The sequence below is a fragment of the Gracilinanus agilis genome, chromosome 2 (assembly GCF_016433145.1).
Source record: "Gracilinanus agilis isolate LMUSP501 chromosome 2, AgileGrace, whole genome shotgun sequence".
Classification (NCBI taxonomy): Eukaryota; Metazoa; Chordata; class Mammalia; order Didelphimorphia; family Didelphidae; genus Gracilinanus; species Gracilinanus agilis.
The window spans coordinates 675,187,226-675,205,600 of record NC_058131.1 but is presented as its reverse complement, the minus strand read 5'-3'; the positions used below and the strand labels follow the sequence as shown (position 1 = coordinate 675,205,600).

Below are 18,375 nucleotides of genomic sequence, written 5' to 3'. Positions count from 1 at the left end.
AAATCAATACATCCAAAAATATAAGGGCAGGAAACTGGAGGTAGGGCAAGGTGGGGGTGGGTTGGCATTTTCTAGTGAGTCTCTCTGATAAAGGTCTTATTTCTCAAATATATAGAGAACTGAGCTAAATTTATAAAAATAGGAGCCATTCTCCAGTTGATAGTCAAGGGAAATGAATAGTTTTCAGAGGATGAAATCAAAGCTATCAAAATGAAAAAATGCTCTAAAAACCACTAATAGAGAAATGCATAATAAAATAACTCTGAAGTATTTTCTCACATCTATCAGAGAAGATAACAGAAAAAGGAAATGACAAAATAGGTACTCTGATGCATGCTGGTGGAGCTGTGAACTAGCCAAACCATTCTGGAGAGCAATTTGGAATTATGTCCAACAGAGTATAAATTTGGGCAAATCCTTTGACCCAGCAATATCACTAGAAGGTCTATATCCCAAGGAGATCAAAGAAAAAGGAAAAGGACCCATAATGTATACAAATATTTATAGCAGCTCTTTTTGTGGTGGCAAAGAATTGGAGACAAGGATGCCCATTAATTGGGGAATAGCTGAACAAGTTGTGGCATATGAATGTGCTAGAATACTACTGAAGAATCAAAGTAAGAAATGATGAAGGAAATGGTTTCAGAAAAACTTACAAGGAAGGCCTGACTATGAACTGACTCAAAGTGAAGTAAGCAGAAGCAGGAAAAACAATCTATGCAGTAATAACAAATATAATAAAGACAATCAACTGTGAAATATTCAGTGATTGTGATCAATACAATGAACCACTTCAATTCCAGAGGATTCATGATATGAAAGGGTATCCATCTCCAGATAGAGAATTGAGGGACTCAAGAGTAGAGACTAAAGCATTTGCTTTTCCTTTACATTTCTTGTTTTTGGAGAGTGGGGGGAACATGACTAATGAGGAGATGTTTTGCATGAGTTTATGTATAAAAGGCTCTGTATTTCTTGATTTCTCAGGGGGTAAAGAAGGGGTCAAGGGAAGGAAAAAATTTGGAACTGAAAATAAAAATAAAATTTTTTTAAAGAGCTGCTATAAATTTTTGGTATATTTGGGTTCTTTTTCCCCCTTCTCTGATATCTTTGAGATAAAAGCTGGTGGTAGTAAAACTGGGTTAAAGGGTTATGTTCAGTTTAATGACTTTTGGGCTTAATTCCAAACTACTTTTCAGAATGGATTGAAAAATTCACAGTTCTACTAATTGTCCATTAGCATGCCTACACCTATTTTTCTACATTTCCTCAAATTGCCATTTTCTTTTTTTGTCATTGCTGACATTCAGATAGGTGTGAAAGAGAACCTCAGAGTTGTTCTAATTTGCATTTCTCTAATTACTAGTGACTTAGAGCATTTTTTTTCATATGCTACTGACAGCTTAGATTATTACCTTTGACTCAAACATGACTTTCTCCATGAATCCTTTCCTAATTCCCCCCAAATCCTGGTTTCCTCTCTTCCTAAATTATCTTTTATTTATTTTATATTGCTTTTGTATCTATCTACATATGTATGTATCATCTCCTCTGATAGAATATAATTTAGCCCATTGCTTATTGATTGATGAACTGATTTGCTTTGCTTAGTTTTATTCCACAGTAGATATTCTTAAAAAGAAAGTGCATAATTATCTTCTTGCTCATAAACAAAAAACAAATTTCTCACTTTTAGGAAACTCAGTGGAGAGACGGGTAAGTATGAAAAGGGAATAACATATTACCAAAAAAGAATTGCAAAGAAAAAATGGCACAGCAGAGCAAGTGCCACCCTGAGCACCAATACAATTGCAATCTAAATTATAGCATGCTAGATGATCCCCTTGTGGAGGATAGACTGCTGCAGGACATGGACAAGTCCCACAGAATGAGAAGGCCCAGATGGTTTGTGAGCTGCCCAAAGGAAAGACTTACATCAATGAGATGAGAAATTCATAGCATTGAAGTAAAAAGAAACACAAGAATTCCCTCTAGTGACTGGAGTTCCTTTTTATTAGTCTGTTTCTAATGGCCTCCACAGTCTAACCTGTTCTCTGGTTGCTGGCACATTCTCCCCATCGGTTAGGCAAGTCTCACCCTGCCCTGCACATATCATGGTCATCCATTCTGACCTCCAAGTCTTTAGTTGTACTCTTTCCTAAAGCTGCTCTACCCTCTGACTCCTGTAGCTCCTCAGCTCAAAGACTATCTCCTCTAGGTATTCACAAACTGCCTACAAGTACTTGTTCCCTGCCACAACTTCCTCTGGGGCTCTTATTCTGAGCTGTATGATTAGTCTTCACATACAGACCAAGCTCCAAGTAGACGGAAGTCAAAAAACGCTATTCTTATTTGAGGAAACACAGTTCTCCCAAACACTTTCTGTGTGAATATTTTGCATTCATCTCTGAATCACCATAAGCTTTACATAAAACTGGCTCAGCAGATGTTGAATGACTGGACAGGCAGATGAAACGACTCCTTTGTATTCTCTGCTTCCTGAGGTCAGGAACCACAGCTTCTGCTTCTTTTGTCCTACCCTTACTAATCTATATAAGGCATTCACTACTGGCTGATAAGCCTCCAAAGTGTTAACTGACACATCAGTGTCCTGAAAGAAGCAGTGCAACAATACAAAGGAACATGCTCTAGATCCAGTCTCTCTCACTAGAGACTTCTTTTTGGAATAGGTGGGGATACTGTATGGTTCAATGATAATGGATATAATACACTTGGCAAATTTTAAAGGACAAGATAAATTCAAATTATTCTTACTATTATTATTGTAGTTAGCCCCTAGTTACTAGGCCCCCAGTCTGGTGATGACTTTATTCTCTGAGCTTTCCATGTATCTGCACTGATCTCAAGCATATTTATAGAGCAATATAGGAATGTGCTGAAAAAGTATTTAACAACTTGTTGGGGAGTTGCAGTGAGGGGATAGAAGAAACATATGTGCATACACTCCTAAGTCAAATGTACATTATTAACACTTTCTTAAGATTAGACAATCAACAAAACAATAAATGAGGTCCTAGTTTATAGCAGTTTATGATTTCTGAGGCTGAAATGCTCACAATGGAAATGTAATAATCTCTCTCAAAAATCTTGGTGCAGGACTAAGCAGAGTTCAAAGAATCACAGAATATTCAATTTGGAAGGAACCTTTAGAACACAAAATACAAATGTCAAACCTGGAAGAGACCTCAAAATCACTAAGCCAAAACATAGAATTTTAGAGCTGGTCATAGGACGTTAGGGCCAGAAGGAACCATAGGATTCATCTAATTCAACCCCCTCACTTGCAAGGTGAGGAAATCACATCTCAGACAAGTGAAGTAATCAGACTAGGTTACATATAAATTAAGTGGCAGAGCTGTGTCTAGAACCCAGATTTCCTGACTCCCAGTCCAGTGCCCTTTATCTTTGCCTTGTCTCTCCCTTCCCATTCCTACCCAGTTCTACCAGCTCCCTGAAAGAGTTCTTCCTCTCTGAACATACCTTCCCTCCCCTTGCCCAGCCCCATCCATACCTGAATCAATATGGCAGTGCCCTATGGCATGGATCAAGTGCTGGCTGTCTCCATTGCGCTGGTGAAGGATGCCCGATGCCAGGGAACGGGCTGTCGAAAAGGTACCAGGATCATTTGGGTCACACACGTTCACCATCTGGTTGACTGTGTAGAGAGCCTGGAAGCTCCGCTGGCTGCCCTCCCCAAGGCACTAATTGGGGCAGGAGGGCAGAAGAGGGATAGATAAGGCTTCTACTAGGCACCAGAGAAAACTTTCAGGAGGGTCTCATCCTACCACTTTTTGGAAGTTTTGTCTATGGACAAAACATTCTCTTCCTGATTTTCCTTTTTCTCCAAAAGAAACACCTTTAAAAAATAGCTTTCATTGTTACCATTCCCCTATTCAAAGACTGAAACTGCTCCTTATCTTGGCATTCAAAGTCATCTACAATCTGGCTCTAGCCTCAACTCCCACTGCTCCCCAACACATGCCTTCCATTTCAGCTTAATCTCCACATACCAAGCACATGCCATACTCATCTAAGTCTCTCCACCTTTGCTCATGACATCCTCTCAGCCCATCATTGTCCCCTTCCCTTTACCCTTCTCTGCTTGTATAAAACTATCCTCCAAGGCCTAACTCTTCAGCAAAGCCCTCACTGATTACTCTCACCCACATTTATCTCCCCTTTTTCTTAAATCTACAAATATCCAGCCTAAGTTATAGTTTGCCACAGTACTGTATTATTCTCTTGGGTCTCCTTGTCTCTTGGCACAAGGCTGGGCACATGGTAGGTGCTTAGGATGTCTCTGGTCAATGATGGAAAAAAGAAGTGATATAAGAGCACATTAACTACCTTGGCCATGCCCAGGAGGATCTCCATGTCTATTATTAGTTCGTAAACGTCCCGGTGGAACACTGCCAGGTCAGCCCGGGTCACACTGAATGTCTTCTCACTGTCAGGTGGTTCAATCATGCTGCCTTTTCCAGCCCCAAAGAGGCCACTGCAGGCAGCTTCAACATACAGTGTCAGGCTGCAGGAGAAGAAATTGTCAGAACTGTAAAAAGTAATTCAGGGGGAGAAAGCAATGGGTGTGACCCAGGACTCTGAAGATAAAAGGGAGACTTAGTAAGTCAGAGCAAAGGGAAATAACACAACTGCAGCATCAAATAACTATTGTTCTGTTCAAATATTATCTTGCTATTACAAATGTTTTCTTTTGATTAAAAGAAGCAATGTGGCAGAATGGACAGGGTCAGCTCTAAAATCAGGAAAATCTATGTGACCCAAGACAAGCTGCTTAACCTCTCAATGGCTCAGGCAATTCTCTGAGTACAAATTTAAAAGCTGATTTTTTTCCTCATCAAACTTCCCCACACCAATGGAATCACAGATGTAGACCAAATTAAGAGATTTCCTGGCTAAAAACTGACCACTAGCTAATGAACCTCCAGTAGGAAAGAAAAACAAGCAAATTCATGCATTTTGTCTCTATTTCACCATCTCCTTCCAATGCTACCTATTCTTACTGCATCTGTCTTGGTCAGGTACTACAGATGGGCAGAGCATTGAGGAAGCAGGGGGGAGGAGGCCCAAAGCTAAGGACAATGTGAGAGGGTTAATATTACACTCAAGAAATTGTACAGTATTGTCAGTTATCCCAGACTACTCATTTGCCACCAAACCCTACCTTTTTAAACACTGATATTCTCCTGGTGATGTTACATGGTGGCAAACAATTGAACAGAAGAATCTCTGAAGAATTTACACTACAGAGGCCCTAAAGAGAAACAGTAGCTAGAAGTGGCATATTATCAATGATGCTGACATGGAAATTGGCATAAAAGGCAAGAAAAAGAGGCGGGTCAATTATATAACTGGAGAGAAAGTTAATGAAGAGAAAGTCCAAGTTTGGCACCAGAAATGATGGAATGTTAAAAGAAAGGAATGAAGGCTCTAGAAGTTGGGTAGATTCCTCATGGAAGATTTACGGGAAGACATGACTAGGAGTCAAACAAATGAGCTGGGTTGGATGAATTATGAATCATCTACATGTAAAAAGAGATCACAGGGATGAGGTCACAGCTCCAATGATGTCTGAAGTGTCTGCCTAAATCCCTTACTCTTCAAAAAAAAAGATAGACCTTCATATTTTAATTCAATGCAACAGACACCTACTATGTGAAATACACTATGCTAGATGCCCAAACAGATAATTTAGATAAGACTTAGTCTTTACCCCAAGGGATGTATTCTAGTATACTAGTCAGTATTTCACAAGTAGGTTTGGTTTTCATGAGTTTCATGTTTTAGAGTAGGAATCAAGGTTCAAACATTTTCATGTGACAAACAGATGGCACTGATTAAGTGGCCTGGAAACAAGAAATTATGCACAGAGGCATAATCAGTGAGTTCTTCACTGTGGACATTGGCACAAATACTGGTGTCGTTTATGTATTGGTTAAAAATCTAATCAATTTTTCACGTTAGAGATTGTTCACAGTCAGTTTTCCCATTTGATCCAAAACTGGACCTTTAAAAGGGAAACTCAGGAATGAAAGTTAAGTAACAAAAGTTCAGCTCCCAGTGCTATCTCCTACTCGACCCTCCATTTCTCATGGCCCCCACACCTAGAATGCTCTTCCTCCTCATTTCTACCTCCCAGCTTCCCTGGCTTCCTTTAAGGCTGAACTAAAATTCCATCTTCTACAGGGTACTTTCCAGAAACCCTTTTAATCCTAAAGTCTCCCTTCTTTTAACTATTTCCTACTAATCCTATACATAGTTTGTTTCTACACATTTTTTTAAACCCTGACCTTCTGTCTTAGAATCAATACTAAGTATCAGTTCCTTGGCAGAAGAGTGACCATAAAGGCTAGCCAATTAGGGCTAAGTGACTTCCCCAGGGTCACACAGCTAGGAGGTATCCAAGGCCAGATTTGAACCCAGGACTTCCCTATCTTTGGGGCCTGACTCTCTATCCTCTGAGCCAATTAGCTGCCCCATTTGTACACATTTTTTTGCATGTTCTTTTTCCAATTAGATTGTGAGGGACTGTCTTTAATCTGTTTTTGTATCCCCAGAGCTTAACACAGTGTTTGGCATATCATAGACATCTAATAAATGTTTAATGACTGCCTGTGTTGAGGCCTTTCCTAATTCCTCAGCAGCTGTACTTTTTGACTTCTTTGGACTTATTGTGAATGTAGTTGGCACTTGCTCACATGTATCCATGTGGTTTTCCTGATAGAATGTAAGGCATTAACACAAAGGGCCCAGGTCTGCCCCATAACAGGTACTTAATAGAGGCTTATTCATTGGCTAACTAATTGAAAGGATGGGTGTATATGGATTCTGCATTATACTTCAAATGGAATTCAATAGATACTTATTAAGTGCCTTCCATGCTCCACATCTTGGGGATATAAAGAATGAAGCAGACAGCACTGTCACCTCCATCCCGCCCCCACCCACCCTAATCTCCCATTAATTTACAGTCTAGCAGGGGATTGAAACACACAGGGAATACTAAAAGTGAGAATAAGAAAAAACATAGAGGAAATGAATGAAGTCAAAAGGAATAAGACATTGTAAAGAGCACCTGTATTTGAGGAAATCAGGAACGTCTTATTGAAGAGGTAGTACCTCAGATGTCATCAGAGATATTCATTTTGGGCTCAAGGGGTAATGTATGTGCATGGAAAGAAGTGGGAAATGGTGGGATGGGTTTGGTGACTGGCTAGCTTATCCAGACCGGCAATGGAAAGTAAGTAAAGATGAACAGGACAAAATGAACCTGAAAACATTGAGTGGAGCAAGACCACACCACAGAGGATCTTTCTTGGCCAGTTAAGCAACCTGGATTTTGTTTTGTAGGTAATGTACAAGGTCTAGATAACCTGAAGATTTCTGAAGAAACGGGTTGGTATTGTTGTGGGTGTGGATGGGTACACATGTGTACATTTGGGTACACACAGGTTTATTATAACTTCATCTAGCTGGTATTCAATTCCTACCTGGCAATGCCAAACCCCATACTCCATCAGCTTTGCTGCTTTTGTGGGCTGATACCTTGGGTACTCCCTCCCTCCCTCCGAGGGATACACACTCGCCTCCAGGGATCTCCTTCCTTCAGCTTCTCAGTCAGGATGTAGCTGGTCTTCTTGCCCGATTTGGTTAAACCCTGGGTGGGGAGGAGAGATCAGGTCCTGGCTAACATAAGTAGATGAATGCATAGGGGCCCAGATATGGTTGGGGGTCCCCTTATCATCTATTTCCCATACAGTATTCCCACTGACCCATCCATCTTTTCTCCATCTCTAAATCAATAGTTTTCAGAGATTGGGGATATAGCTAACAATGGACCTTTGCACACAGTCCACTTATTGAATATTCAATAAAATTCCATTTATTGAAAGTCAGAGTTAGTTAGGAAGAAACCAGGTGGCCTAGTTAAGGTGTAATATGATAGAAAAAAGCCTGACTCAGGAATCCTGAGATTCCAAATCTGCTACTGATTTGCTGTGCAACCTTGGCAAGTCACTTAGTTGATATGAGATTTCAGTTTTCTATTCATAAAATGGGAAAATTACTCCTAGGCCTACTTATCTCACAGGAAGCTTATGAGGATCAAGGATAACTATTTAGGGGCAGTTTTGAAAACTCTGAAAAGTCAAAGGGTTTTTACATACAAGTAAAAGGCCAATAATTACATTATTCGATCAAGACAACAAATTGTTTGTAGTCATTATTCCCCTCAAGACAGCTGTCAGTCAAGTAGGGGAGACCTGTAAACAAGAGAAAGTCAGCATACGACTTTCAGGAAACATCCAGGGTCAAACAGCAAATCAGAGGCCACAGTCCTGAGCCATCTCATGCCCCCATCTTGAAATCAGTGAGCTCCCCAACTTCCCAGTCCATGGAGAGCCAGTTAAAGCAATGATGGTTAAGAAGTGATAGGGGCAGCTGGGTAGCTCAGTGGATTGAGAGTCAGGCCTAGAGACGGGAGATCCTAGGTTCAAATCCAGCCTCAGACACTTCCCAGCTGTGTGATCCTGGGCAAGTCACTTGACCCCCCACTGCCCACCTTTACCACTCTTCCACCTACAAGACAATACACAGAAGTTAAGGGTTTAAAAAAAAAAAAAAAAAGAAGTGATACCAGACTCTCAACTACAAGGCATATGAAATCCAGACCATTCCCCATCAACAAGGGTACTGAGCAACTTTTGGGCCTCCCAGTTCCCTTGTTCTTTGGAGGCAGGAACTTTAAACTTTTCTTGGCAGTGTTCAGTTGTGTAATCCTGGGAAGGATTCATATTTGCTGTCTCACCTGGACTGGTTCCCCATTCTTCCACAATAAGCCTTCTCCATCACTCTCCCAGCGAAAGTGAACTTCATGACCTATCCAAGATTTAGGGATAGTCAGTTCTACTCGGAACCAGCAGGTCCACCATCTACAAGACAAAGAAAAAGGCCAGGGTAAGAGGGCACAGGGCGGAGGGACTTTAGCTTGAGAAACATAGAATCAATTTCAATTAAATTGTCAATAGAAATCTGCCTTTCTTTCAGGTACCATGAAACAAGAGTGTAGGGCATGGAGGAGGCTAGTAAACTTGCAGTCCAAAGACTTTGCCATCTCAGGGCAGCACAATCACTAAGGCATACTGGAACTGTGCTGTGTTGTGAAGGACAAACAAAAAAATATTCTTTTCTTCCTAGAGTTTATAACCCAATCAAAAGATAAAATCACACACAAAACAACTAGAAAATAATCAAATGCTAAAGTATGGAGTATATGAATAAGAGTCTATGGATCAGATCCTTCAGAAGAGTTCAGCTAAAGAAGTTATAGAAGGCTTCTTGGAGGAGGTAAGACTTGAAGTGGGCCTTGAAGACCAAAGATTTAGAAAGGAAGTGTGAAGGAATGAAGGCATAGCGAAACTTTTGGGGGTCTATAGATGAGAAAAAAGTTGCATCTTTATTTTCACTAACCTTTGCTTTCCTTATAATCACACACACACACACACACACACACACACACACACACACACACACACACACACAAGATTCTGAGAAGGGGTTCCTAGGCCTCACTAGACTGACAAAGGAGTCCATGGCACAAAGAACGCTAAGTTAGAGGGAAGAATGTGAACAAAGGCAGATATAGGAATAAGCATGGTGTCTGGGATTGTGCTATAAAGAAGAAAATTAAGAGAGTTCCTGGGCCTTGTAGACTTAGTGGTAGGATTTGGGCAGGCAAACTGTGGTGGGTCATTTACAGACAGAGCAACAGACACAAAATAAGTTCACCTAGTAAGCTTCAAATGTGATTGCGACAGGGCTCCTCTGGAAGCAGTTTAAACCATCTATGCTATAGATATGGTTGCTGTGGTCCCAAAGGCACAATGCACTTCTAGGGAGAAATGCCACAAGCTCACCTGAAAAGGGATCCCCAAGTGTTTAACACTTTAAAAATTGGTGCTAAAGGGACAGAGATAAATGAGAAGGAATCCTTTTACTCTTAAGGAAGCCTAATTCCCTAACAATAATCTATAATAACCAACCCTGAGAAGCTCTTAGCTGGTCCAGCTCTCCTACCCAACCAAAAAGGTCATACCACCCACCCCCCTCACCCCCCGCACCTGGGAAGAATAAAAGTGATTTAAGTTTGCACTATCTTCAGATGGAGCAGTCTGGTCTGGCGGCTGAGTCCAGAAGAAAGCACAATGGGTTTGTAATGAAAGGGTGTGCCTTTGAATCTAGGCTCTGCTACTTCCTGACTGTAAGAAGTTCGCGTCACATCCATGAACCCCAATTTCTTCATCTAAAACAGAAAGAGCTGCATGTTCTCTAAAGACCTTTCCAGTTCTAAATCCTAGATGGGAAGAAGGGGAGAAGGTATTATACTTAAAGAAGTAGGGAGAAGAAAAATTGGCCAGGATTTAGTAAACACCTATTATGTCAAAGTTCTGTGCTAAATGTTGGAAAGTTAGGAATATGGCTCCACTAGAAAAGAAAGTTCCTCCATAAGACATAAGACTAGATAGGAAGGCAGTAGGCCTAAATCATGGGATATCCTGAATTCCAGACTTAGGAGTATAGTGGGGGTGATAAAGAATTTCTGAAAATTTATAAGTAAAGGCCTGACACAGTTATCTCTGGGTCTCCATGGGATTATTCTGGTGGCAACATGTAGAATAGGGTAAGTCTGGACTAGTGAAAATGGCTGACAATATTAAATGCTGAAATTCAGTTGTCAGCCTTGTTTCTCATTTCTATATTCCAAAATGGCCTTCATGCTTACTATGACCAATGCTGTGCATCCATTATCTAATTTCCATCATTTTGTAGGTGTTCTTTATAGTGACATCGTTATCGTTCATACAGTTTATATTTATTCTAATTTCATTTTGTCCTACAGCTCTACTCTGTCAAAAACCATTCTGAATTTGGTTCTGCCTTCCAGTATATTAATACCTTGCTTGGGTGAGTCACTCCCCACTGAAGGGCCAGTTTCCCCTTCTGTGAAACTGGGACCATGGACTTGGAAGGTCCACCCTAATCTAAAAGGTGAATATGGTGAAGAATTCAGAGCCAGAGTGATGAGGCAGAAACATCTTCCTGGGCTATCACTGATACCTGATCTCTGTTCTCAAGCAGCCTCAGGGATTTGTCACAAAGTCTTCCTGAATCCCAGGCATGTACCCAGCATTATAGCTCACATTTTTAGAGTGCTTTAGAGATCATACCCACCTGTGAAATAGGTAGGGAAAAGATTTTGTTTCACATATAAAGAAACTTTGGCTTAGAGAATTGAGTGGTCACAGAATAAGGGGCAGGAAAATTAATACTGAAGACTTAACCCTTGCTCTTATTGAGCTTATTGTGTGTTTTTGAGAACTCCAGGCCACCAAACATTAAACACAGAACAGAGACTATCCTTGGCCATTCCCTTTCCTCACATACAGCTCAAGCACATCAAGTCATTGGTTGCTAACTGTTAGGGCTCCTCACTGGCTTTTGCATAAACTCTTCTTCCAAACATCTGAGCCCTTCACAGTCTGATTCCAGCTTACTCCTCTGGCTTTCTGTCACATTGTGAATTTGTACCAGTCAAAACTGAGTACAGTGGAACACTCAAAGCCCCTGCCGTCCTTCCAGTGCCCTCAGGTAACCAGTACACTGAGAAGCCTGAGCAATGGGGCAGAAACATCTTCTGACAGACTAGTGCAATAGGATGAGACCAATCAAATGAAATTTAACAAGAACAAACATAAGCAGTATGAACAATAACAAAAGAACTATAAAGAACAATAACTACAAAATAATAGAAACTAAATGTTATGAAATTATAAAGAAAAAGTTTGCCCCCAATGAAAAGCTATAAAATACTGAGAACTCCCTACTCTTTTGTAAAAGTGGGGTCCATGAGTATGAAACATTGCACATAGCATCAAATTTTTTTCAAAGTGTGGGATGGTTTTGCTGAATTTCTTTTCTCTTCTTCCTCTTGTGCTATAAGGGATGGCTCATAGGAAGGATAATGGGGAAATGTAGGCAATATAAAAACAAAAAGGCATGAAAACCTGTTTAAAGAAAAAAAAAAGAACAAATCTAAAGTTCTACATTGAGGCTCCAAAACCAAATTGCACTAGCATAGAATGTATTTATTACCATCAACATAAGCATGGGACCAGGAGAGCATGTAGATAAGGAAAGTGATCATTTCCCAATACTCAGATGCTCAGCTATTTCAGTGACATCTGTCCAGTTCTGGTAGTCCCCTTTTAGGAAAGACATTGACAAGCAATCATTCTTGAGCCTCACTAAAGCAAGAGAGGCTCACTGAATGTTCTATCAGTTGGTTTTTGTTCTAAAAATGTTTCCCTTGCCTTGACCCCAAGCCCCATGTTACCTACGTGGGTCCAAAGGTATCACCAACTTTGACTGGGTGGAAGTGCTGCCGAATAGCCTTTTCATATGGCATATGTTCTGGAGTCAAGAAGCAAGACAATGAAGTCACTGGATAGCTATCTCCATAGAGCCTAGGAAGAGAAACACAAGCACAGGCATGTATAAGTATAATCAAACATTTGTAGGTTTGTGTATAAGCATGTGTAAAGAACTCAGACAAGAGTGCACAGAGGCGCAGCTAGATGGCTCAGGGGTTGAGATCCAGGTCTGGATTTGGGAGGACCTGGGTCCAAATCTGGTCTCAGACACTTCCTAGTTGTATGATTCTGGGCAATTCATAATCCTTTTTGTCTAGGCCTTGCCTTTCTGCCTTAGAATTGTTACTAGGACAGAAAGTAAGGGTGTATGTCTGTATATATGTAAATGTATGTAAATCAATCTATCTATCTATCTATCTATCTATCTATCTATCTAAATTCAAATCTTACCTCAAATACTGACTAGCTGTGTGATCCTGCATGGACAAGCCACGTAACCTGTTAGGTTTCCTTCATTATCCTCTGTGTGGTTATTGATCTCCTTAAAAAGAAGAAAATGTGGCAGCCAAAGGCAACACTAGTTTAGAATTGTCAATTCATTTATGAAACCATACAAAGGAAAATGGAGGGAGGTTATGAATAGAATCATCTCATCAAAGTGAGATGTTATATAGGGAAAAGGAAGGGAACAAGTATATTTTCAGTGCAAATTCAAGGCCAGGTTCTCATTTTTCTTCTATTTTTAAAATATTTTTCCATGTTTCCATGATTCATTTTCTTTCCCTCTCTGCTCCCAGAGCAATTCCACTGGATTATACAAATGTTATTACTTGATACCTATTTCCATATTATTCATTTTTGCGATAGAGCAATCTTTTAAAACCAAAACTCCCAATCATATACTCATATAAACAAGTGATGTCATATGCTTTTCTTCTGCGTTTCTACTCCCACAGTTCTTTCTCTCAGTGTAGATAGCATTCTTTCTCATAAGTCCTTCGAGACTGTCCTGGATCATTGCATTGCTACTAGTAGTAAAATCCATTACACTGGATTGTTCCACAATGTTTCACTTTCAGTGTACAATGTTCTCTTGGTTCTACTCATTTCACTCTGCATCAGTTCATGGAGATTATCCCAGCTTATATATAGAAATCCTCCAAATCATCATTCCTTATAGCACAATAGTATTCCATCACCATCATATACCGCAATTTGTTCAGCCATTCCACAAATGAGGGACAACCTGTACAGTCTTGATGACTTTTACTACTGCACTAAGTGGGACTCTAGCCAAAAGGAGAGACAGGGTTTTCTCTTTCACATTGGGGCATCCTTCCATGGTCTCTTTGTGACATGTTGCTTTTTCCCTAACAACTCTTGTGTAAATAGAATTAGCTCGAGCCCATTAATAGTCAAAAAATCTACTCAACCTAGGCGTGCTAATGATGTCACTCTCAACTCCCTTAGTGGGGAGGGGAGACGAGTTACCCACACGTGACAATAAGTAACAAATCAAGAATAAGGGACTGCCCTTTGGGCAGTCCAAATCAATGTAGAAACTGCCATTTGTCCATTTGAATTAGAGGTGGACCACAGGAAGTGATGAAAGACACTATCTCTTTAAGTAAGTTAGTGAACTTCCTGTGGGGGCAGTTGCCGTCTCCAACTGGAAGAAGAAGCATCTCCTGAGACCACAGAACGCTTACGCTCTATATTGTCACGTGGGTAAGTTAGGCTGACTTCCTTGGCCTTGCTGGGCCAATTCTAAACTCTGCCTATCTGGCTGTTGGGCCTTGTGGCTTACAGCTTCATTATTAAGCTTTATAACCTTCTTCTCCCTCCGTCCAGGCCTTTGGCCTGGACTAGCCTCTCCCCTTTTCTCTTTATTCCTACTTTTTACCTACCAGACTGTAAATAAACTCTTCAACCCGATGCTGACTTGGGTCTGATTTAATTACGGAATCAACCTAAATTGTTGATTCCTGGCGGCCACACATTTTAATATATATCTATATATCTATAAATACTTAAATTTTCCTTCTTACATCTTATAGGTTCTACTCTCTCCTCTTATAGCTCAATTCCTTTTCTGACTTCCCTAAGTCTGTCACTTCCTAAAAGATTGTGCTTATCATCTTCCTTAAAGGACCAGTTCTCATTGGGGGAGCCATGTGAAGTAGCCATTTTAGAGCTTCTATGTGCTTATGAATATGCTTACAGCTCAAAATATGCCTCCATATCAAATAACCTCCTTTTATCACATAATTATATCCCAGAATCTCCTACCTTCTCACACCAAAGGCAAGGAAGAGACTATTAGAATGTTTCTTTCTTTAACCACTCCAGTAGATCTTTGTTTTCAACTCCATGCCAGTCCACATTGAGTCAGTCTCATTTGTTATCTCTCTCTGCCAACTGTTAAGCTTTTAAAGGCCACTCCTACCCTCTCCCTACTTGACTTTTCACTTCCATATTCCTCTGGGGCAATTGAACCAAGTTATAAAACCAACAGGATGAAGACTGCCCATTTATCATCTGGATCATAACATGCAGTTGGATGGACGGCCCACTGATCTGATATGTACTTGTATTTTGGACAGAACCAAGATCTGGGCAATGAACTGGACCTGGAAGTAAACTTTTAAGAAAAGAGATTGGACTGAACTGCTTTTGAGAAATTATAGAGTGCCCTCAGAGAATCATAAATTTGGATCTGGTAGGGTCTTTCAAAGTCGTCTAATTTAATTCCTCCCATTCCCTGTATTTCTTTGTTTTGTAGTCGAGAAAAACAAGTCCAATAGAAATTACTGACTTGCTCAAAGTCAAAAAGCAGAAAGTAACAGACTCACATCCTCTCATTCCAAACATGGCAGTGTTTCTACTATAAAATAAGGTCTTCCCAATAATTCTGAACCAATCTTTACTACCAAGCGTCTTTTCTTGGTATTAGAATTCTTATAAATAAGGAAATAAGAATAACTGATGGGGGCAGCTAAGTGGCTCAGTGGATGGAGAGTCAAGCCTAGAGAAGGGAGGTCCTGGACTCAAATACGGCCTCATATACTTCCTGGATTTAGGACCGTAGGCAAGTCACTTAACCCCCATACCTAGTCCTTAGTACCCTTCTGCCTTAGAACAAATACATAATGTTGATTCTATGATGGACAGTAATGGGTTTAAAAAAAAAAAAGAACTAGCATTGTGCTTTAGAGTTTGTGAAGTGGTTTTATGAACTATGTCTTATTTAAATCCTTACAATAACCTATAGAAAGAGCACAAAAAGTTTTACCATCCTCATTTTATAGAAGAAAAAAACTGAGCTTGTGATTTGAAGTCAGATCTTGCCAGACTCTAAGCCTGGATCTCTTTCTACTACACAGGCTCTCTCTCCATGGAATAATAGAACAATCCCTGAACAATTGACATACACATGGTCCAAGATGCCACAGAGGTATGAGTGATGGGCAAAAGTAGGCTGCAGTGTAGGAACAATAAATAGTATGTGTCAGAAGCCAGGTAAAGCTATCATCCAAAAGATATATGACTAACAAAGGAAGTCTTTTTTGGGGGGCTTTTTATTCATCTTCAGAGCAATGGGAAACAAATGGACAGGTGGAGTGCTAGACTAATGTTCACAGGATGTTAAAATATCTAGAGGATGGCCCTGAGCATGTTAGGTATGATGCCTATGAAAAATCTGTGGGAGAATATGGAGAAAAATCACAGAATGAGAAAGCATGGAGAAGTTGTGTTCTGTGTCCTTGGACGGCATATCTATATCAATGACATAATATATCTAGTCAAGTACTTAAATAGAAAGAGGGGGAAACTATTCTGATACTTTTTGATACAATTTTTGTGCTGGTACTCTCCTCAGAGTTGTCCTGATATCCAATGAAATGACATAATGTTCATAAAGCACCATCAATTCTACCATACTATAGAATTATGAGTTATTACTGTTTCACTTAATGTCTGAGCCTTGAGAAAAAAGCCAAGACAGTTGGACCCATCTGTTTTGTGCTTCACTACAGGTTTGCAAAGTCAGTAGAAGGTATTCAGACTAAAAATGATTGATCATTATTTTATAATTTTATATCTGGTTTTCATAATTATAGGTAGAATAAAATTTTACATTTTATAATTACATAAGTTTTAATTTGGAGCTTGTCTGAGCAAAAAAAATTATTGTTTTTCTGAGCAAAAAATTATTGGAGTTATTTTAAGTACTTAAAAAAAACAAAAAAACTTTTTTCTGTTTTGTTATTGATAACCAATTGTATCTGTTCCAACGAAGAAGAGCAATGGGGGTTAAGTGACTTGTCCAGGGATCACACAGCTGGGTTTCTCATGTAAAAAGTACTCACTGAATAAATCTAAAAGAGCAGAGTAATTGAGTGAACGTCCCGGGGGCAAATAACACTTTTTTTTGGGGGGGGGGGGGGTAAAAGCAGTTGGAACAAACTTGTTGAAAGCTATTGGAGGCCCTTTGGACAATATTCGTGGATGCCCGGCCCCAGACGGGGCTGCGCCGCCCGAGTGACCGTAGACACTTCACTGAAAGTGCAATGAGGGCTGGCCATGGCGCACAGAGGGGTGTAATGAGAGATCTAGGAGAGGATCTGCCTCTTCCCCCTTCTTGGGCCTCAGTTTTCCCTTCCGAGAGGAGAGGGGCTGGCAAGGGGAACAACCCAGAAAGACGATCCGCATGTCTGGGGCAGCGAGGGGGCGGTGGCTAGAGCTTTCCCCGCCCCGGAAGGGGAGGCCAAAACCCGGCTGGGCCTCCCCAGCCCGGGGCGCTCGCCATCTGTCCTCAGGCCCACTGATGTCTCACCTGCCCCATAGGTTGCAGTCGGTGAAGTAGCAGGATGACAGGAACTTCTCCACCCGTTCCAAGGTGGTGCGCCGGTGCTTCAGCACCAAGGCCGGGGCCGCTGCCGCCATCGCTGCAGCCGCAATGGCCGTCGCCCGGCTGGCTCCTTCCGCTTAGCAGCAGGGCAGTACACGCTTGTGCGCAAGCGCCGTCCCGAAGGGGCGGGGCCACCCAAAAGGTTCTGAGCGCCCCCCCCCCCTTCAGTTCCACCCTCCACCCCAGAGCCTTCACACTTTAGATGCGGACGTGCTTCGGGTCAGCCCAAGGCCACTAGTCCGGGGCCCTAATGTGTTCCGTTAGTGGAGGCTTGAAGCTGCTTCCGCCCCGCGGCTGTGCAGTAGTGTCCAGGTCACCTTGTCCTGAGGACTAGGAGATGCGGGCAGAAAGGTGACCCCAGCTCCGACCCTGTAAACCCTTAGCCAAACTCTCGTGGCCTCGAGGTCCCAGCTGACCTGTAGGAGGCCCTTGAAGGGGTTTCTTCCCCGCCACTGGCCAGATCCTTCCGGACCGAGGCACTACCAACGCCGCTGGTCCCAGTCCCACCAGAAGCCTCCCGACTCCCTTAATTCTTGCCCATAAGAATTGTTCACAGTGATAGCTGCTATCCTGTTCATCCTGTGGGCTGCTGCTTTGTAGTTGTTTGGGGCTCCCCTCGGATAGACTGCAAGCTCCCTGAGCAGAGCAGAAACTGGCTTTGCCTTTTTGTGTCCTGAGATTAGCACAGTGCCTGGTGCATAGTACGGGCTTAATACATATTGATTGAAATGAAATGGAACTTGGCCTCCAACTCCCATCTTCTTTAATAAATCCAATTCATCATCCACGAGAGCATACAGAAAGTTTCATATCATGTAGCGAATGCCAGAATCCAACTTTCATGGGCCCTGGGAGGGCTGGCTCACCCTTACGACACAGTTTGATTTTCTTTGGCAAAATCCAGCTTTTCCTTTCCCAGTGGCTCATCTTATATGCCAGCTTCTTTCTTGGAGAATTTACAGCTCTACAGGTGGGGTCAAATGCCCTTCCCACCAG

General features: G+C 41.3%; 1 protein-coding gene across 1 annotated transcript in view; it reads right to left on the bottom strand.

Moving 5' to 3' along the window:
* The window catches only part of MAN2C1 (mannosidase alpha class 2C member 1), a 47,361-nt gene extending 29,947 nt beyond the window's left edge, over window positions 1-17,414 (bottom strand). The window contains exons 1-6 of the mRNA XM_044660251.1: window positions 17,305-17,414; window positions 12,435-12,560; window positions 8,846-8,969; window positions 7,626-7,696; window positions 4,369-4,546; window positions 3,533-3,722 (exon numbers count right to left, since the gene is read on the bottom strand). Coding sequence (XP_044516186.1) covers window positions 3,533-3,722; window positions 4,369-4,546; window positions 7,626-7,696; window positions 8,846-8,969; window positions 12,435-12,560; window positions 17,305-17,414 — 799 coding nt within the window. The remainder of the gene's footprint in view (window positions 1-3,532; window positions 3,723-4,368; window positions 4,547-7,625; window positions 7,697-8,845; window positions 8,970-12,434; window positions 12,561-17,304) is intronic.
* Window positions 17,415-18,375: the final 961 nt, after the last annotated feature.